The sequence below is a fragment of the Podarcis cretensis genome (assembly GCF_951804945.1).
Source record: "Podarcis cretensis genome assembly, chromosome: 12".
NCBI lineage: Eukaryota > Metazoa > Chordata > Lepidosauria > Squamata > Lacertidae > Podarcis > Podarcis cretensis.
The window spans coordinates 28,451,987-28,473,819 of NC_137181.1; the positions used below are offsets into that span (position 1 = coordinate 28,451,987).

Consider the following 21,833-nt stretch of genomic DNA (forward strand, 5'->3'; position numbering starts at 1 on the left):
AGTCTCTACTTTCAATGTAAAAGGCATGTTCTGGCCTTTAAAGGGCTTGGTTCAGAGATTTGCCAAAAGCTGTTTCTAAATTAATCTCAATAGCTATTTGTAAATTCATCTCATTTAGAACATTTTAACACCGGGAGGATTTCACCAAGATACATAGCAGTTTTCCCTACCCTCCCGATCACAGGTGTAATTTGCTCTGGGTGTATTCTGGGAAATATTTAATTTATTCTTGCAGAGTCTCCTTACACATTTGAACGAAGAGTCTGACCTTATGAACCACTGTACCAGCAAACAGGTGTGTAGGATGAGAATCAAAGTTCCTTGTGGTCAGTCTTAACATAATTGCCTTGTGTGAACTGACTGCATTGTAGAATTTAATGCAACAACTGGGAACGGCAACAGAACGTTGCAGTGCTGTTCAAGGTGCCAGCCAAGCTTGCTCTCATCAGTACCATTTCTTTTTCTCTCCTGTCTTTACCCCCTCTCCCTCCCCCAACGGTCAGTCAATATTTTATGGTTACTGAGCATGCTTAGGTTTGTTTGTTTGTTTGTTTGTTTGTTTGTTTATTTAAGGGGTTTTGTACTTCTGAAAAGAGACTTGCTTATACCTTCTGTGTGTGTGGTGCTATTTTGTCTACATAGGGATTGGACAATGTGATCACCGTGTCAACCCCATAAATGGTTTCATCATAGGATGGTTTCATCATAGGATTTAGGTTTGCTGCACAGATCCATTACACAGCACAGCATAGAAAAGGACAAGGACTGGGGACGCACCAGACCTATAAAACACATTCAAAGCCTACCCTCAAATAATTATGGGAATTGTAGTTCACACATAGCCCACAGACCTACAATTCCCAGTACCCTTAACAAACTACAGTTCCCAGGGTTCTTTGAGAGACGAAATGTATTTTGAATGTGATTTAAAGGTCTGGTGTATATACAGCCAAAGGTAGTTTCATTAGGGATAGGTCCAGGAGAACATGGGTCGTTGCCAAGTTACATTTTTTCACCTTAAGGTCAGGAGGACTGCTAACTTTGAAAAAGAGCCATTGGTTTGCTCTGCCTCAGCTTTTTGCTTTTTGTTAAAAACAGACCTTTAAATTTGTGGCAGGACACCTTGTAAAATTTGGACTAAAGTGGACTACACCAAGAATTCAAATCACTTGCGAATTTTGTCCTAGGGTCTGCTGTCATATCTCTGTTAAAACACTCAAGTAGAAATTGAGAGAAAAATAACTTCTTGCTCTTACCTTCGGAAGATTTTTTTAATCCTTAGTAGCTTCTGAAAGAGAACTAGAACTAGTCTAGTTACTAATTTTTTAGTAAACATACTTTGAATCATAGTCAGGGTTGAAAAGATACAGAATCCACGAAAAGCAAATGAGGCATAATTGCATGCTTCAGATCTAGTTCTGAGTAGTTATATGTGAGCATTTGGTCATTCCTGTTTAAGAAATGCACTTTTTAAAACCAAATTGCAGAGTTAAATGGAACAAAAGCTTGGTAATGTATCACTTATCTTGTTTTCTTTTTTCTTTTAATGCTCAGCTTTTAGCATAAATTGAACATAGGCTTCAAAATGCACTGCATATTTAAATTGCACAAGATTGGACTTCTTTTATTATCCTACAGCTTGGGTCACAACTCTAGCTGTGTGCTGGATGGCATTTCACCACAAGAAAACTAGCAAGATGTGCAAGGCAAACGTTTTGAACATATTGCCAGATCTTGTTGAGCACCTGCTATTTGTTATGTCCCACTCAAGTGCAGGGTTTTCCTTGCAGGGCCGTGTGTTTGCAAGTTTTAATATTGTCTGCAGGTAATGAGGACTTGGATTATTGTCTCTTAAATGCTCCAGAATTCAGCCTCTGTGATTTTGCTTCCCTGTAAGAATTCAGCTATTTAAAAATAGCTCCCTTTGCAAATGTTTCATAAGTCTCCAATGTGAATATGTTCCTCAAGGTATAATATTGTCACCGTCTCATTGTGGAAACTTTGCTTCAACTGGGCTGGCTGGGAGTATACTTCTTGGATTTTATAAGAGGCGGACTGTGGGATTAACCATTTAATGGAGAGTGTCAGGGAACTGCCATCGGCTCAGGGGCGAGAGGGGAAAAGGGAAAAGCCGGATGGATTACAGAGAGCCCCCAAAGATCATGGGAAGCAGCACCTCCTCAGCGGCGGAGAGTAACCACGCCTCCAGCGGAGAGGAGCTGCAGGGCTCGGGGGAGGCGAGGCAGTGCCAGGACACTTTGCCTGGGCAAAGCGGGGAGGAGAGAGGTCCTCCGTTACCCACGCCCTCCTTGCGCAGTAGGCTTCCGCGCAGAGAGGGGAAGTGCAGACTGGGCATCAAGAAACTACTCTGCTGCGGAAGGTTTAAGGACCGCCCACTCTCAGATTCTGCCAGTGAATGAGGGAGCCACGGAATAGTGGCGCTCTGCATGGTGAAGGTTTTTTGGCACCAATAACAAGGCTTTACAGCCGACCAGGGAGGCATTTGCCTGATTGCTCTCGAGCAACCCCCCCCCATACCCTTACAGATAGTATCCTTGAAGGCATTCTTTCCTTTATTGTTTATCTTGGAGAGTTAACAGCTGCAGGAAAGGCCCAGGAACCCAGACAAAAGAAAGAGTGTGTTTAGGCATGCAAACACATGTGTTCTCTCTCTCTCTCTCTCTCTGTGACCGTTGATCGCATCTCTCTGATATAAAACGAAAGCCAAAATTCTGTCGAAACAATGCCATTATTTTAATAGGGTTTGGCCCAGTATGACGGAACAGTAGCCATAAACACTTGCTCTGCTTCAGAAAACTGCTACATGGTGATGGGTTTGTTTGACAAATCCAATTAGTTTTGAGCTTCCACATTATAAAAATGCTGACGGTGCAAAGAGAACATTAAAGATTAACTTTAAAGGACAAATGAGATTACTGGTTAAAGAGAACTTGAAACCAGAAACTGGATCAAAGCAGTTCTCTAGCCTGGCATACTTAGAGCTGTCTTGCATTCCCAATTTGGTCGATGATTTGACTTCTCTTTTTATAGCTAAGGGTATGTTCACGGAACTGTTTGCTTCCCACCCAGTGCGCTACCACTGCTAATCTTTGGAGCCAAATTTACATGCCGCTAGCTGCAATCCATATCGATCCTGGAGTTTCTTGACAAATACTGTCATTCGATGTGGTGTTTCCCCGCCACAAACCAGTTTCAATCCAATTTTTTTTAAAAAAACCAAACCACAAATGCAGAATAATGTGAACATACCCTAACTGCTGTCACACAGACTCAGATGACAGTTTTATGAATAGGAGTTCAGGGAGAGTTTCAGAGGCGGGGAGACCGAAAAGGTCATGGCGGTCGAGTGAGGACATCCCTGTGCCCTTTCTAATGGGAACATCTCATTGCAAATGCAGCTTGAACAGCAGCTGGGGGGTGTGGGTGTGTGGGTGTGTGTGAAGAGACATCATCTTGCTGTGTTTCTAACCACTAATATGAACGTGCTCTTTACACGGCTGGTCTGAAGGTATTTAGGCTGCAGTCAGTTGGTATTATGCCAGTTCCGATGTTGGAATAGCTGCCTTTGAAAATAACTTCACTAGTTTTTGCATATGATTAAATAAAGTGTTTTGAAATCCTGCATCACAAGGTGTCTAGATTTCGTGTGCCTCTCTCCATCTTTGTCTTCAATCACCCTATCTCTTTCTTTTCTTTGCTGGATTAGATTGCAAACCTTTGGGCAAGTCTTCGTGTTTTATGTTGTACTGTATAGCACTTTGGAGGTGATCATGTAATTAAAAAAAGGTAAAGGTAAAGGACTCCTGACAGTTAAGTCCAGTTGCAGACGACTCTGGGGTTTGTCCGCTCTGCAGACAGTTTTTCCAGGTCATGTGGCCAGCATGACTAAGCTGCCTCTGGTGACGGAACACTGAAACCAGAGCAATGCACAGAAACGCTGTTTACCTTCCCACTGGAGCGGTACCTATTTATCTACTTGCACTTTTTGGCATGCTTTCAAACTGCTAGGTTGGCAGGAGCTGGGACCGAGCAACAGGAGCTCACCCCATCGCGGGGATTCAAACCGCCAACCTTCTGATCGGCAAGCCCAAGAGGCTCAGTGGTTTAGACCACAGGGCCACCCGCATCCCCCTATGCAACCCCATCGCGGGGATTCAAACCGCCAACCTTCTGATCGGCAAGCCCAAGAGGCTCAGTGGTTTAGACCACAGGGCCACCCGCATCCCCCTATGCAATTAATATATAATAATTAAAAAATGTTCAGGAAGGTGGTGTGCATGCTCCCTCCCCATCCCCCACTCCTCATTCAATCCCTACAATAACCCCTTGAGGTATGTTAGGCTGGAAGGCAGTCACCGACCCAAGGTCACCCAGTGATTTTCATGACCAAGTGAGATTTGAACCCTGGTCTCCCAGGTCCCTGTCTGACACTAACCTCTACAACACATTCACACACAATTTCTGTCTAGCCACCTGTTCTACTTCAAAAGTAGGAAACATCTGCTTGATTGTTCCATTGTGAAGAATGAAGTGTGTAATAGGAATAGAATGTTTCAACAGAAGTGGACACTCATGTTTGACTGTGATCAACTGAATTGCATTGGGTTTTTATTGTGAAGGTGTCATCAGCTTTTGTCTACATACGTAGTTGTAGCTTATTAGTTTGTCATCCCAGTACATTCCTTTATTAATAGTAAACTCTGGTACAAGTTTGGGGAAGTTAGTAAGCAGTTTTCATTATTGCCAGAGGAAAAGGGAAACGATAAATAATCAGTGAATCCTAAAAAATGAATGACAGAAATGCTGTTTGAAGACATCTTCTGAATCATACTGCTAGGGTTTGATTTTTATGCCTTTTATTTTAGGACCTCAACCACATATTTTTACACTAATTACCTGGTACTAACTTGGAATGTATTTTACCTTTTTAAAAGTTGATCATTTGTGTAGATTTATAAGGTGATTCTGTTAAATAATCACTTCTTGTTTCCAAAATTAAGTGTCAGAAAGTATTCACCCCCCACCAGTTGTTTTTATTTAAAAAAGGAAACCAATCTTATGTTTACAAAAGCCATGCTTTGGAGCATGTGTTTTCAAAAACTTGCTCCAGAAATGTTTCCCCTTACCTTTGACTAAACAGTTTATAGGAAGTCAACTACAAAATATACTTAATGGCTCAATCTGGTGAAACATTCTTCATTTTAAAGATTGGATAAACCAAGGACACATAGTTGCTTAAGATCAAGCAGTAATCTACTGAATCAGACATACCTTCCATCTTTCCAAATAAGACCCGCAAGAGAACAACTTTTAACAAAATATGGAATTCCTTGTCTTAAAATTCCATTCAAAACTCTCTTGTTACAGAATGCTCAGAGAAAGTTGGTTTTAAAACTCTATACAATTCTATCTAAATTTAAAAGAGAAGACTGGCAAGCAACATGCATAAAAAATTGGATTTTTTTTTTAAAAAACCATGTTTATTGCAAATTTCTAAAGAAAAAAAGGGAAAAAACAGGGAAGAGGGAGGAGTAATTCTGTCACCTTGTGTTAACAGTATAATAAATATCACTAAATCCATCTTAATTTACACATACAAATCCATATATACTATCCAGACATCCAAATGTTTGAAAATGGGGGGAAAGTTCTTATGAAACAACATCTGATAATGCAACAGAGTGGCTGTTCAAAAATACACGTGCTCCATTAATCCATGCTAATTTAAAGGAAAATTTATTTGGAACAATTTATCCATGTTAACTTGTTTCATATTGACAGAGCAAAATATATAATCAAAACATGTTCTGTTTGAGGTGAAAGAGAAGCGGAGTCAATTTTAAACATAGTTGCACAGTACTAAAATAAAAACCTTTTGGATTATAGAACTAAATGTAGTACAAGAAATGACAAGAAATGTGTTATCTAGAAACTGAAAACATTTCTCTTCTGTATGATACAACCAGAAGCACAGATCTCCAACTGAAGGCAATTTTTCTGTACTTTGTAATGGAAGAGTAAAGATCCCAACACATGACACTTGCATTATTTACCTTACTTGTATGGCATTAATTTTATTATCGGTGTTGGATACTGTTTCCTGTTTGTTTTATATACTGACTTTCATTGTTTTATTTTAGTTACTGTTATCTTTGGATTCTTTTTTAGGAGAAAAAAAGGATATAAAAAAGTTTGTACAAACCAGAAGTTAAAATACAAAAGCCAATGATTTAAAGTAGAGTCCTTGGAAAGTTGGTACTCTGTCTATAATCTCTTTTATAATATGTTTTGGAGAGTGAAACTATTTTGTTTACAGCAGTTTTCTACCAAGTGTACTATAAATCACTTTGAGATGCCCCATATAGGAAACATTTCATAAATGAAAGAAATAATAATGTGCATATCAAATACATGCATCAACAGCTAACCTTTTTTCCTACAGAAAAGAAAACCTAGCTATCATTCCATCCTGTCCATTAAAGAGTTCTTTGCAACTCTGAGGTTAAAAGCTTGCAGGTCAAGCAAGGGCTGTTCATCATTACTTGAATGCCTTCAAGTATTCGTTTTCAAACAATTCAATGCAACAAGCAAGAATCAGGGCTAGACCTGGATGAGTTGCTGATGGCAAGTGCCACACCAGCTTTCCTCCCCTTAATTTTTTTCTTCTCTTTTTCTGTTTTGGGTCCCCCTATACCTCTTCCTAGGGACGCGGGTGGCGCTGTGGGTTAAACCACAGAGCCTAGGACTTGCTGATCAGAAAGTCGGCGGTTCGAATCCCCGCGACGGGGTGAGCTCCCGTTGCTCAGTCCCTGCTCCTGCCAACCTAGCAGTTCAAAAGCACGTCAACGTGCAAGTAGATAAATAGGAATCACTCCAGCAGGAAGGTAAACAGCGTTTCCGTGCGCTGCTCTGGTTCGCCAGAAGCAGCTTAGTCATGCTGGCCACATGACCCAGAAGCTGTCTGCGGACAAACACTCCCTCGACCCATAGAGCGAGATGAGCGCCGCAACCCCAGAGTCGGTCACGACTGGACCTAATGGTCAGCGGTACCTTTACCTTTTTATACCTCTTCCTTCTCTTACTCTGTTTTTTGACATTGCTAGTGGTGTTGCCAGGGTGTTGCCCAGTCCCTGCTCCTGCCAACCTAGCAGTTCGAAGGCATGTCAAAGTGCAAGTAGATAAATAGGTACCACTCCGGCAGGAAGGTAAACGGCGTTTCCGTGCGCTGCTCTGGTTCGCCAGAAGCGGCTCAGTCATGCTGGCCACATGACTCAAAAGCTGTACGCCGGCTCCCTTGGCCAATAAAGCGAGATGAACACCGCAACCCCAGAGTCGGTCACGACTGGACCTAATGGTCAGGGGTCCCTTTCCCTTTACCTAGTCGTGTTGCCAAGGATCCCAACCAGCTGTGTCTGGCATAGCTACAGCCATTTGCACTGGGCTGCAGGATTGCTATGCAAGACGAGAATATTGTCCAATATCTAGGCCTCCATTTATTAATGTTTGTCTCCTGAATATTTTAAACGAAGAGTGCAGATTCGTTAGGAAGGAATGCATAAATAAACGTTGAGGCAAATTAAATCAAGTGTCCGTGCAATCTCCAGAGTACACAATAAAGCTAGAATAGGCTGTTCTCATTAACATTTTTTAATGGCAGCATGGCATGAAGCGACACAAGCTTCTGATTAGGGGAATGATGTAGGCAACACTCTAGGTTGGTAGAGGTATGGCTTGGTCTAATGCTTAAAAAAAAAGTTCCCACGGTAATTGTGCTTACTGATAACCTGAATATTCAGAAGTGGGGGGTGGGGGGTGGTTTGGGCTGGCACAACCCCAGTGAGTCTGTAGGTCAGAGTATGGGCTTTGCATGCCAAAGGTCCCAGGTGAAATCTTGGGGTCTGCAAGCAGTGCTGGAAAGACCCGTGTCTGAAGCCTTGGAGACCTGCTGCCAGCCATTGTAGAACAGTGCAGACAGTAGGTAGATCGTCTGACTTGGTATAAGGCTGCAATCTCATATGCCCTTACCTGGGAGTAAATAGTCTTAATCTCAGTGCAACTGACTCCTGAGTAGGCAGGCACAGAATTGTTTACATGCTGCTTTTTTTGGGGGGGGGGGACATTTTAAAAATGCAACTGCAGAAGATGGGAAGACATCCCAAGGGCAAAATGTAAACTCGGCAGATTGGCTAGCGTGTTAAAGGAGCATCCAGCCTCTATTAACAGAGCTTCAGTATTTGCACTCCTAGGATTGTTCTGCCCATTTTCCGGTGGCACATTTACCTTGGGGAGCCATTTCACCTTGCTTGTCAACATAGCAGCGACTTCAGATTGGCAGATTCATTGCCTGCTGTTTTGCAGATACCCCTTTCCGAAGGGGAAGCTCCGGCAAGCGTTAACTCTGAGCTCTGAATTCTAAGTGTGAGTTTCGGAGACCTTTCTTTTGACCCAAGCAGAGACAAATGGTATAAAAGTGTCTAATGGCAGGGACTGTGGAGATCCCTGTGGGAAACAGGGGCAATCTATTGTTCTCATACCTGCAGAATCTTAATAGCTGATCTCAGACGGTGCTGCGCTGAATACTTTCATGTGTGTGAAAGGTGAATCCTTAACCTCAGCAGATATACAAGGAAAATTGATTTTTAAAAATGCTATGTCCAGCCTTGTTTTTTGCCCCTTTGTTGCAACAAAGGAAAGAGCCCTCTGCTATTCAGAAAGTTACGGTAATTACTGTCCTTGGGAAGGGAGAAGGTATGCCAGTATCTCTGTAGATACTTGCAGAAAATCCTATCTCCCTGGGGAGGAAACGGCACAGCTGGAGCATGAAATGTACATTTTCTAATTCAGGCGTAGGCAAACTCCGCCCTCCAGATGTTTGGGACTACAATTCCCATTATCCCTAGCTAACAGGACCAGGGGTCAGGGATAGTGGGAATTGTAGTCCCAAACATCTGGAGGGCCGGAGTTTGCCTATGCCTCTTCTAATAGTTCTGGCAAGATCGCTTGGTAGGTTTTGTTGTTTTCCCATCTCAACCCCAGCTAAGGCTGAGGATGGATGGAGATGGAGGAATTGTTAGCAGGAGTGAGAGATGGGCACTGTGGTCGCTTAGGAGAATGGAGCAGTGGGGCCTTCCAGCAGGGATGGGCAACCTGTGGCCCTGTACATGTTGGTGGACTCCCACCTGCCACACTTCTTCGGGATCATGGGCAGTGCTTTTTAAAAAAGAGAGAAGAACTTGGGGATAGCCAGTGAAGCTGAATGTTGGAAGATTGTGGACAAAAAGAACATAGTTCACACAACGCATAGCTCAACTATGGAATTGGCTGCTACAAGAGGCAGTGGTGGCTACCAACTTGGAGAGCTTTAATAGAGTATTAGACAAATTCATGGAGTAAATGTATGGTTTTGAATTTCCAGTTGCTGGAAACTGCAGGAGGGACTAGGGCTGTCATGTTTCCGTCCTGCTTGCATGCTTCCCATAGGCATCTGGGGGACCACTGTGAGAACAAGATGCTGGACTAGATGGGCTACTGCAACTGAACCAGCAGTCCCTTCTTATGTTCTTTAGATGCTTCCACTTGCTTTCTCTCAAATTTCACGGGATGCGTCTGTCCATAAAAATTCATGGTTCCAAGATGGTGAGTGGTAGGAAGAAACCACATAACCTTTGTGTGGTGCTTAGGATGTCATAACTGTCTGCATAGTTCTTAGGAAATGCAGTTCCCCCTTCTCCATTATTCACTCTCTATCAGCTATTTAAGGCAAAAGATGTAAAGTTTGGCTGTCATGTTCATTGGACATTGATTATTTAAAAGGTCAAAATGATGCTCAGTCTTGATGGTAATTAATCTGCGTTAAGGCCAGGGTTCTTTTTTGTCATCTAGGAGCAGAAAAACACCTTTCTTGATAGTGGCAGGTTAAATTTTTAATGAACATGGCCTTTGTGCCATGATCGTTAGTCATTTGTGAAATAATTTGATTTGCAATTAATTACAATAATGTGTTTTCCATTAATCAGCCGTGCCTGCTTAGGCAAGCAACAGCAAGTTTAGTCTAGGAATGTTTCTCGGAGCATTTAATCCGTGAGCAAGTGCAGCTCCTGGAAAGTAGGGAATGATGACACTGTCACTTTCGGTTGTGTAAGTTTCTCATTTCTCCACATTCCCACAGCAAATTGTGATTTATTTAAGTCCTCATGAAACTTCATCAGCATTTTAGTGTGATTTTTCTCCCAATACAAAACATTTGGGTACGCCGTTTTGACAGATACAGTGGTACCTCTGGTTACGTACTTAATTTGTTCCGGAGGTCTGTTCTTAACCTGAAACTGTTCTTAACCTGAAGCACCACTTTAGCTAATGGGGCCTCCCACTGATCCTGAAGCAAAGTTCTTAACCCAAGGTACTATTTCTGGGTTAGTGGAGTCTGTAACCTGAAGCGTATGTAACCTGAAGCGTATGTAACCCAAGTTACCACTGTATATGCATTTTTGCTAGGAAATGCCCCCAAAATAATGCATTTTTAGTTGGAGAACTGCATTGCAAAATTTTGAGGAGTGCAAATTTTGAGGAGTACCGTATTTTTCGCCCCATAGGGCGCACCGCCCCATAGGACGCACCTAGGTTTTTTTGGGGGGGAAATAAAGAAAAAAAATATTATTTTCCCCCCCCCCCAGGCGCGGGGCTGGCGCGGGGGAAACCCGAGCTTCCCCCGACCCCAGCCCCCAGAACAGCCTGCTATCCGCAAGCCTAGGGAGCCCGGCGCAAAGTCGCGCCGGTCTCCCCAGGCTTGCGGAGAGGTGCGCAAAGCCCGGGCACGCTCTTCAGCGCGTCCCAGGCTTCGGAATGCAGGCAGCTCCGCGCAGCCGCCGGGAGCCCAGCGTGACTTCGCGCCGGGCTCCCGAGGGCTGCGCAGAGCTTCCTGAAGCCTGGAGAGCAAGAGGGGTCGGTGCGCACTGACCCCTCTCGCTCTCCAGGCTTCAGTGAAAGCCTGCATTCGCCCCATAGGATGCACACACATTTCCCCTTCATTTTTGGAGGGGGAAAAGTGCGTCCTATAGGGCGAAAAATACGGTACCTATGTTTCAGCGGTTGGAGCAGTAAGAATGAGGCAGTTTCTCATTAAATGTAAGCAAAATTGAATTGTTCCTTAATACCAAAGGGCAAAGATGCACAAGTTATAACACTTGTAGAGGCCCAAGTGACAGCCCCACAGCCACAAAGGCTGACTAAACTGAAGCCAATTGTACTCACCAACTGTACACAGTATTCCATGCGTTGTTGCGTCATAGATTTATATAAAGGTGTTGTGATATTTGTGGTCTATTTTCTCTTCTCATTGTTCCTCCAGATGGAAGTTGCCTTTTTGACGGCATCAGTACAGAGACATTTCAATCAATGCCCAGATCCCATTCCTGGCCTGCCACTGCCAACACAGACACCATCAGCACTATAAGTGAAGCTAGGAATTTTTTATCCCACTTTACACTTGCTTCGGTTGAGCTGTTTTTGCCTTTTTGATCCCCATTCTGCCATTTTGGAGAGATACCTCTGGGCTCTTTGCTGTCCCTGTTTTGTTTTTACCATCCTAAATTAATTAGAGTCATCAGCAAACTTAGCCTTCTCAGTGCTCATCACTGTCTTGTCACAATATATAACTTTGGGGGACCCCACTTTTTACATGCCTCTGTTGTGAGAACTGTTCATTTATTATGTTCTCTGTTTCATATTCTTTAACCATAAACTTAGAACTGTTTCATATTCTATATCCATAAGAGCATCTCACCTCTTATCCTATGATTACTAAGTTTGCTTAGGAGTTTTGGGTGAGGGACTGTAGCATGAATCTGCTGCAGTTTGATAAGTTTAGTTTGCTTGTTTGTTTATTTAGGTTATTAGTTTGCTGCTCTCAGTTTTTAAAATTGTTTTTACTTCATCTCATAATAAGGCATGGATTAAGGCACAAATGTCAAAGTCCACTTTTTGAGGGCAGAGCTGCGTTTTAGGTCATGCGTTTCATCTTCCACGACCTTGTTAAAATTTTGTTTTGCAGAGGAAGCAGTTTTCCGCACGTTGAGAAAAGGAGAGAATCAGAACACTAATCTCCACTGCATATTAAGGAAAACAGAGCCTTGGAAATACTGATTAAAAATCAAGGCATGTTGCCAAAAACCCTGCCTGTTCTTTTTCTCAACAAGCTCAGTTGTTTTTTAAAAAATTTATAGTTATACATTAATTATGGGTTCTGCCCCACCTTTTCTTTGTCTACCTTCTTTCCTCTGCCCTCACCACAAAAGTAATGGCCTGCCATCCTTTTCTACCCTTCCCCTTTTCCTGCTGTAGGGAGGAATAGAGTCATAGGTTGTGTACACAACATATATTTGAAGCAACCCCTGGAAAAAAGAATCATGGGAACTGTAGTTTACCCTTAAAAGAGCTACAATTCCCAGCACTCTTGACAAAATACAGATCCCAGAATTCTTTTTCCCAGAAGTTGCTTCAAATGCATGGCACAAATGCAGCTTATCTTTGGATGGAAATGTTGGATGGTAAAGCTGGTGCTGATTATAAATATAACTCAGATCCAGGGTCAAGGGAACAGGTTGCCATATCTTTTCCCTCTTTTATTGTACCCACATATCCACTTGACTGCTTATACTGGCAAACATCTATAGCTGTTATTTATAAACAGAATTTGAAACTGTTTTTAAGGGGATGTCAGAGCCCAGGGTGACAAACATAAAACAATTAAAACAGTACAATTTAAAATAAAATAAAAGCGTATTTAAAACATTTAAAAAACAATTTTAAAACCAACTAATATATATTTTTTTGCAAAACAATTTTAAAAAACCATCTAAATGCATTTTAGGACATTTGAAAGCAATCACATACCCCCACAGCTGGCACAGCCATTACCTTTCAGCCATCAAATGCCTGGGTAAACAGGAATGTTTTTACATTTCTCCTCAAACCCCACACTTTACCAGGGAGGGCATTCCACAAATGGGACCACCACCAAGAAGGCCCCGTCACAGGCCAACACCAAATGGACTGCAACCAGAGGCAGCACCTCCAACGAGGCCTCCCTTGTTGATCGTAGACCCAAGGTAGTTTACTTTGGATGAGTCAATCCTTTAGGTACTTGAGTCCCAGGTCATTTAGAACTTTGGGTGCTAGTACTACCACTTTGAATCAGGCTTGTAAGCTCACTGGCAGCCATTGCAGAGTTTTCGGGACTGGTGACACCTGGTATTTATTAAAAAATTAACTGCCTTGGTGTTTAATCTAGGGATGGGGAATAATAATAATAATAATAATAATAATAATAATAATAATAATAATTTATTATTTATACCCCACCCATCTGGCTGGGCCTCCCCAGCCACTCTGGGCGGCTTCCATAGAAACCAAAAATACAGTAAAATCACACGTTAAAAACTTCCCTGAACAGGGCTGCCTTGAGATGTCTTCTGAATGTCAGGTAGTTGTTTATCGCTTTGACATCTGCTGGAAGGGCGTTCCACAGGGCGGGCGCCACTACCGAGAAGGCCCTCTGCCTGGTTCCCTGTAGCTTTGCTTCTCGCAATGAGGGAACCGCCAGAAGGCCCTCGGCGCTGGATCTCAGCGTCCGGGCAGAATGATGGGGGTGGAGACGCTCCTTCAGGTATACTGGACCGAGGCAATCTCTGGTTGTCTAGATATTCCCAGACTACAACTCCCATCATCCATGACTATTGGGCATGCTGGCTGAGGCTCATGGGAGTTGTATTCCAACAACACCTGGAGGGCCACAGGCTCCCTATCCCTGGTTTAAACTTTTGTTTAGTCAAACTTCCTTTAATAAGAGGTTCCATAGTAGCAAGAATAGCAGTGTGGAATCTGTGCCCCTTCCCATCCTTGCAGATGTTGTTGGATGCAGCTCTTCTCATCCCTGATCATTGATCATGCTGCTTGGGGCTGATACTAGTTGATGCCTGACAACATCTGGAGGGCCACAGGCTCTCTTTAAATTCCAACTTGGCCATGAAGCTCGTGTGACCTTGGACCAATCTGTTTCTCCGTCTGTCTGTCTGTCTCTCTCTCTCTCTCTCTTATATACCCCCTGATAGGAGGATAAACTGCATGTTTGTGATGTTCAGAGAAATCCATGTCCCCCTGATGGAAGGGTGCAACATAAATGTAACATGCCTAACCCCCATGGTATGTTTAGTTAAGAAAACCAGATGCCTATGAAATAACTATTGGGGAAGGGGCCTTATCAAATAGATGAATTTAAATTAGCCTGAGAAGAGGTTTGTTTGTACATTTCAAAATGAAATAAGGTTAATTAAAATCAGCGGCAGGGTCCTGAATAGGTGCCAACTAGGATTTTGCATGATCTTGTTTGGTATTTTATGCATTAGTTAATACAGAATAGGGCATTTGTTTTTAAAACTGCCCTTGGCTTGACGGAACATTCAATGCATATTCAGTGTATCCATGTTTGTTATTTTATTGGCTTTGAACCTCTTAATAAAGTGATTATGCATTCCACCGCGTTGCTGTGTGATCTGTGATAAATTGTATTGCAATTAGCATTGACAGGTACTATTATAGTCAAATGCCTATATTGCTATTGCAGAATCTTTTTTTTGGTCTTTTCTTTTGCAGCTAGATTTGTTTCAGGTTGTGTGTATCATTTATATAGTGCCATCAAAGTTCTGGACTGCAGTTCCCATTGCCCATGACTAATGGCCACGCAGATGGGAGTTGGGTGGTCCCCTACTCCTGCTCCAAAATTTTGCACAAGGGAGGCAACGGCAGAAAGGGCAGAGGAATGGGTGCAGGGGTAAATCGTAGAAAAGGTGTTGGGCTAGCACGCAGGTGGGCATTAAGATCATGTTTGCCAAGTAGTCCTGGAAATAACCCGATAATGGAAGTGTCAGAATAGATTAGCTTTCTCATTGTGCTTTAACTCTGGTCGGGAATATGATGATGATGGTGAAGATGATGATGATGATCCCTCAAGGCAAGTCTGTATGATTATATCCCCACTCACTGCAGAAAAGGATATTGAAGCTGAGGGAGAAGAATATGATTAAGTCCATCGGGTGAGGTCATTTGAATCAGGAGGTTACAGGTGTATAGCTCCCTCAACCACAGTGCTACAACAGCTTGTGTCTGAACAGCCTGTACTGCAGGGGAATTGCTAATGCCCTTTGTGGAATTACCATTTTCTAGGATGTCCAACTAGGCAAAGTGCTGATTACACTTACAAATTTTGTGTTCTGACATCTCCGACTGGGGTGCTGTTGTTGTCTCTGTTGGTCTTTGTATCTTAGTTTTGAATCTTGTGATTTATGTGGAAATTGTTCAGTATTTTTTATTGTTTTATTTATTGTGTATGACTACTTTTGTTATGTTATACAGTGGTACCTTGGGTTACAGACACTTCAGGTTACAGACACCACTAACCCAGAAATAGTACCTCGGGTTAAGAACTTTGCTTCAGGATGAGAACAGAAATTGTGTGGCGGCAGCGGGAGGCCCCATTATCTAAAGTAGTACCTCAGGTTAAGAACAGTTTCAGGTTCAGAACGGACCTCCAGAATGAATTAAGTTCTTAACCTGAGGTACCACTGTAGTTGTGTATCTTCTTCATGTTGCTAGCTGCCTTGAGCATAGTTTGAACTGTGGAAAGGAGGCATACACATAAAACTTATGTGTTCATGTATTAAGGGAGAAGAGTTTTTTCGTAGTTTTTTATGGTTTCTAGTGGGGTAGCTGGGACGCGGGTGGCGCTGTGGGTTAAACCACAGAGCCTAGGACTTGCTGATCAGAAGGTCAGCGGTTCGAATCTCCGCAACGGGGTGAGCTCCCGTTGCTCGGTCCCTGCTCCTGCCAACCTAGCTGTTTGAAAGCACTCAAAAGTGCAAGTAGATAAATAGGTACCGACCCAGCGGGAGGTAAACGGTGTTTCCGTGCGCTGCTCTGGTTCGCCAGAAGCAGCTTAGTCATGCTGGCTACATGACCCGGAAGTTGTACGCCAGCTCCCTCGGCCAATAAAGCGAGATGAGCGCCGCAACCCGAGAGTCGGCCACGACTGGACCTAATGGTCAGGGGTCCCTTTACCTTTACTTAGTGGGGTAGCTATGTCTCGTCCAGCAAAAAACAATGAAAGCCTTATAGAACCTTAAAGACTAACAGATTTATTATGGTTTAAGCGTTTGTGAACAGCGAAAACCACTGAATCACAATACATCAGTATGTTTAATGCTCATATTTGTGAGAGGACAGCAATCTCCTCTGCCCCCTTGAGTGTTTTTCTATAGCTGGTAAAATGTGGCAGATCAAATCTTTTCACAAAAGTGCCTTTCCTCATTGTTCTGGACTCTGAGAGATGATTGTCAGGTTTCGAGTAATGTTGGCATTTGCATATGAAAAGCAGCTTGAAGTCAGCTTATTATGCATTTAAATTGTTGCTTCTAAATTTTACATTTTATTAACTTAAAAACTTTTCCTCTCCCCCTGCAGCCCCCTGCCCTCGTTACAGTAAGTCCCCAAGTTCTCCAGAGCAGATTTTTGCAGGGTACAAGAATAGCGAATTGACAAAAGTCACTCCTTCCACCTCTATTGGCAGGAGCGCCCCTTGAGTGGATTTCTTCTGAATCTGAATCTAAGCCAATTAATACCACACTCTGTGGAGCCCAGTGGGTATAGCCATTGCTAGTCATACTCAGAGTAGACCCATTGAAATTAATGGGCATGGCTAAGTTAGGCTGATGAATTTTAATGGGCCAATTCTGAGCAGATCTTCCTTAGATGCAACTCCAGGTTTCCTTCTTTTCAAGAGGGCTGCATCATTACCAACTGTAGGCACCAGATTTGGTGTAACTTTCGAGGTCCTTTTCTAGAGTTTGAGCTTTGAAGCAACATACTTATGTCCGAGCTTGGTCAGTGCTGTGTAATGGTCCCCCTGCACCGTACATGTGTGGGAAAATAGAGCTGGTATGTACTCTGTAGTTTGCCCTGGTGGAGACTTCATTTCTTTTCCGACAGATGTCCCAGAGAAGCAAACTCTGACCCAGTGGAGCAAGTCAAGAACCTGACTTCTTTCAGCCCAGACTAATGAAATAAGTCCCATTTAGAGAAGCATTAACATCAACTTAAACATCAGCTCTTCAGCAAAACAACCCTGGATAAATCTTAGCCCATGATTTGTGGCATATTTCTGTAATTGAACAAATGCCATTTGCTTCAAAATAGGAGGGCTTTATGAGTTTTTCTTAATGTCATTTGCTAAAAATCCTTTTAGGCTGTGCATATATAACTTCATACAAATAAGCATGAATTAGGAGGGACGCAGGTGGCACTGTGGGTTAAAGCCTCAGCGCCTAGGGCTTGCCGATCGAAAGGTCGGCGGTTCGAATCCCTGCGGCGGGGTGCGCTCCCGCTGCTCGGTCCCAGCGCCTGCCAACCTAGCAGTTCGAAAGCACCTCCGGGTGCAAGTAGATAAATAGGGACCGCTTACCAGCGGGAAGGTAAACGGCGTTTCCGTGTGCAGCTCTGGCTCGCCAGAGCAGCGATGTCACGCTGGCCACGTGACCCGGAAGTGTCTCCGGACAGCGCTGGCCCCTGGCCTCTTAAGTGAGATGGGCGCACAACCCCAGAGTCTGTCAAGACTGGCCCATACGGGCAGGGGTACCTTTACCTTTACCTTTAGGAGGTTTATTCCCGGTGATGGAAATGGGAGGAATAACCTTTAAAAAGAGAATTTAGAAGACGTTTTCTACCAATGTATGCATTCTTCTTAATCATGATTTTCAATCGGGTATTAAGCGAGCAGTGCAAACAAGCATCCCTTGAGCAGATCACCACTTAGAGGAGCTGTGAGCTCCTCCCCAGGAGCCTGCATGTTTATGTAATTATAAGCCAGTAAGCTATAGTTTGGCTTTACAAGATGTACAAACACAATAACACTTGATTCCTCACATACTTCAGATATTTTGGACAATTTTTCATGCTGGCTGGGGCTGAAGGTCGTTGGAATGCAAAATATCAGATCAGAGAAGGCTGCGTCATAGGATACTGGTAGCCTTGCCAGCATTGATCGGGAATTCTTAGAAAGCAAAAAATCAGATCAGTTTTGAAAAATTCAGTTCACAATTTTGATTTGAAACGACATCCAGTTGTATCCAAGCATAGATGAAAACCTACTCTTTTCTGTGAGGGACCATCCTTCTAAAATTAGGTTACGATAGCTTAAGAGGTATCCAAATGCATAGTGAGCAACAAATTTGATTGAATACAATTTTATAATTCTAAAGAAGAAAATTTTCTTTCTTATGAACAGAATATGGCGGCCTTGGCCTGGACTTCTCATACAGTATGGCAGTGGCTGAAGAACTGGGAAATATTCGCTGTGGAGGGGTTCCCATGGCGATTGGAGTACAAGCTGACATGGCGACACCTGCCCTTGCAAGGTAGATTTCCCAAGAAAACTCATTGGCTCTTTCTTTTGACTTTAAAGGGTTTGTTCTTCAGGGGGCAGTGAGGTTTTATAAAAAAGCAGAAAGAGAGCTACAGCTTTCAATCTAGCTCTGCATAATGAAGGAAGGCAAAAATGGAAGATTTTAAATGTGACATATGTTTCACCCAAAGACATAAAATACCACCAAGGAACAAGAGTAGCTCACACAGATTTTAATGAAAAGCTATATTCTTGTTGGAGGATTTGTTTAAATGCTTCATTTGGTTGTTTCAATTATTGTGAATCGCCCTGGGATCAATTAACAAAAGGCAATCTAGGAAATCCCACAAATAAATAAATAGGGTAACTATTAACTCGCCTGGTATGTGTTTACTTTTATGTATTCACCACAATTCAGCAAAGATCTGCAATAAATGGTAAGGTCCTGATTTAATTTGTTTGCTACTAATTTCAAGAAAGCTGCTATTATTTTGGTGCAAGGGCAAAATGAGGTTATAGCAAGACGGGTTTTTCTTTTTCTTTTTTCTTTTTCTTTTTAATAAATCTTTATTGATTTGAATTAAAAAATATCAAAACACAGACACAAAACGAGAAAATAAAAAAGAGAGAATATAAGAAGAGAGAAAAAGAGAAAGAAAAACAAAAAACCGCATAATACTATACATTTCATATATGTAATTGCCATATCTTTTTTGTGAGTTTGTAAATATGCAAGAGGTTTTTCCCAGATAGTTTGTGTGATATAAGCACATATTTCAACACTAAATAAAATAGATGCGCTAACCCCAAAACATTATTGTTATCATCAACTTCATCACCACCTTGACATCCAATTTGGTCTCTAGCTGCAGTGCGTAGCTTGGGAGTGGGAAAGTGCCTTCCTATCCATCTTGTAGTGTAACCATATCTAAGGAGGCTGTTGACTCTTAGTACCTGGATAACAGATCAGCATCTCACTGTCAAGTTTCCCCACATGTGTTCAGAATGTCAAGTCGGCTCACTGCCTGACTGATGGCCCCTCCAGCTGCCTCTGTGAACATTGTATGGGGCAAGGTGTGCACTCTGCCCCAATTTCCCATCTGTAATATGGGAACTGCCATATGACCTACTTAGCAGTTGTTTTGAAGGGAAATGCTGTGAAGATCAAAGACCACTCTGCAAATTAGAAGGAAAGGTAACATAGAAAAATCCATTAGTAGAAATGGTTCTGTACACCTGAGCCTGCATATTATCTCAGCTCACCAGCACCCACCACTTCGGCAGGTCGATAATCGCTCTAGTTTATCAAAGGTGCTGGTTATCTTGTTTGGGAATTCAGGAAATAGAAGCCATGTTACATGTTTTTTTCCACTGCAGTACCATTACTATTGCCGATGAGATGAGCCTCAAGGTTTTTTTTTTTAAAAAAGTAAATAAACTCTCAGCAGGTAATATTGCCACCCAACTCAATAGACACAAGAACAAGATTGGACAGTTAATTTGCAAGAAGATGGATGGAAGTAATTCGGGATGAGAGAATCATAGGAGCATCAACAATTTAACATATAGACACCAGAATTGAAAATACCATGAAAGAAAATCTCAAAGGGATTTTTATCACTTGTCTTAGAAACTTATGTATGTAGACGCTGTTGAAAAGTTCCCTCTGTCCACACCGTTCATAATTTTTATGCCTGTTATGTCTCCAACACCATTGCTCAGTTTCCCCCTAAACTAATAAGTCAAAAATGTTGGTTGCTCCAGCCACGGGATCATTTGGGTTGCCCTTTTGTGCACATTTTCCAGCAAAACAGTATCCTTCTGAAATAGAACAGCTTTAACCTGACATCTGAAACCTACCAGAGATGGTGCCTGCTTGGTTTCTAATGGAAGGGAGTTCCATGGAGTTGGGCCCATACCACAACACTCAAGGGATGGCTCCTTGTTGACACAAGTCATGCTTCTGGACTACAGAAGACCAACTAATAATGTTCTCCCAAATGATCGCAGTAATTTACTTGGGACATATGGGGTAAGGTGGTCATTAAAAGCACCACAGACCAAATCTTCTAGAGCAAAGCTAAAGGTAGCCTGACATACAGCGTGTTGTCATAATCCAGACTTGAGGTTACCAATGCATGGGCTACATCAGTGGTTGCAGCTGAAGCGGATCAATGGCATCCCTAGCCTCTGAGACAACCTGTTTATGCTTTCTTGGTGGGGCAGAGATTGTCTTCTGTTGTGTTGTCAACTAGGAAGCCTGTGGATTCAGATTTAAGCACATGTAGGCTCATTATCATTAATTACTGTTGGCCTTGCACACAATCATCTTAAGGCATTCACCCAGCTGGGAAAGCCTGTTGGGACAAGAAATGTCTTCAGCTGCTTCCAGAAAGTGGAGATAATGGGTGCCTATTTTGACAGAAATGTTATTCTACAGTACGGGGCAGTCATACTGAAAGTCCTTCTCTGAGTTACTGGAGTACCAGCTTCTGAGATTTGTGAAACTTGCCAAAGAAGCTTTCCTGCAGACCATTGGGTTTAAGGTAGTGTCTCAAGTCACCTGGTCCTGAGCTGTACATTTTAGTACCAACACCTTGGACTTGACCCAGTAGCAAATCGGCAGCCAGTGAAAATCCTGCAATCAATACGTTATATGCTGGTGGTAATTTGTCCCCACAAGCAACCTAGCTTCCATATTCTGCACCACCTGTAGCCTCAGGACCAACCCCAAGGGTGGCCCCACAAAAAGTCCTTCGTGGTAATCCAACTGTGTGGTTAAAGTTGAATTTGGAATTGGTCAGGTCCAGGTGTAAAATGCATTTTGCTTGTCTTCCCACCTCTACTCCTTTCTGAATTGACACCCCTGTTCTTGAATTTATCCAGACAAGTTAGAAATGTGAACATTCTTTGTTCGATATGAAGGCTTCCCCCAGAGAGATCTTTCCAAATAGCATTTTCTTTTTCCTTTTAAACATGTGTGGTATAAACCCCCTGACAACGTGCGGGTTGCCATAATTTCACATATCGATTGCTTCCTCCCAAACTCTGGCCCATTTATTGTACTGCTGAGGATAAAAATGGCAGCTTGATGCAATAAGACTGTGGAAAGAATTCCCCAGAATAAGCTTTTATTATATTTAATTCTTCCCTGTGGTTTTTAAACAAATCAATAAATAGCCGACACATGGCTTCATCCTCCCCTCCCCCAGTGTTTTGGCTTACATTTGCTGTGTTTTTTCAACACCATGTGGCAATGACAGCCTCTGGGATACTAATCATGTCCATTTACAAGCTACACATATGTCTCATGGAAATGGCAAGAATATGCTGCACAAAAAGAGATGGGGGGGAGGCAGGGAAG

The 21,833-nt window shown here is 42.6% G+C and overlaps 1 protein-coding gene and 1 long non-coding RNA gene across 2 annotated transcripts in view; both read left to right on the forward strand.

Annotated features, from left to right (window-relative positions):
* LOC307200082 (putative acyl-CoA dehydrogenase 6) overlaps positions 1-21,833 on the forward strand; it is a 51,214-nt gene that overhangs the window by 12,606 nt on the left and 16,775 nt on the right. The window contains exon 3 of the mRNA XM_079948455.1: positions 18,353-18,482. Coding sequence (XP_079804581.1) covers positions 18,353-18,482 — 130 coding nt within the window. The remainder of the gene's footprint in view (positions 1-18,352; positions 18,483-21,833) is intronic.
* On the forward strand, positions 3-12,225 carry LOC307200097. The gene is made up of 2 exons (XR_013832323.1): positions 3-295; positions 12,071-12,225. It is a non-coding gene; the product is annotated as an uncharacterized lncRNA (long non-coding RNA).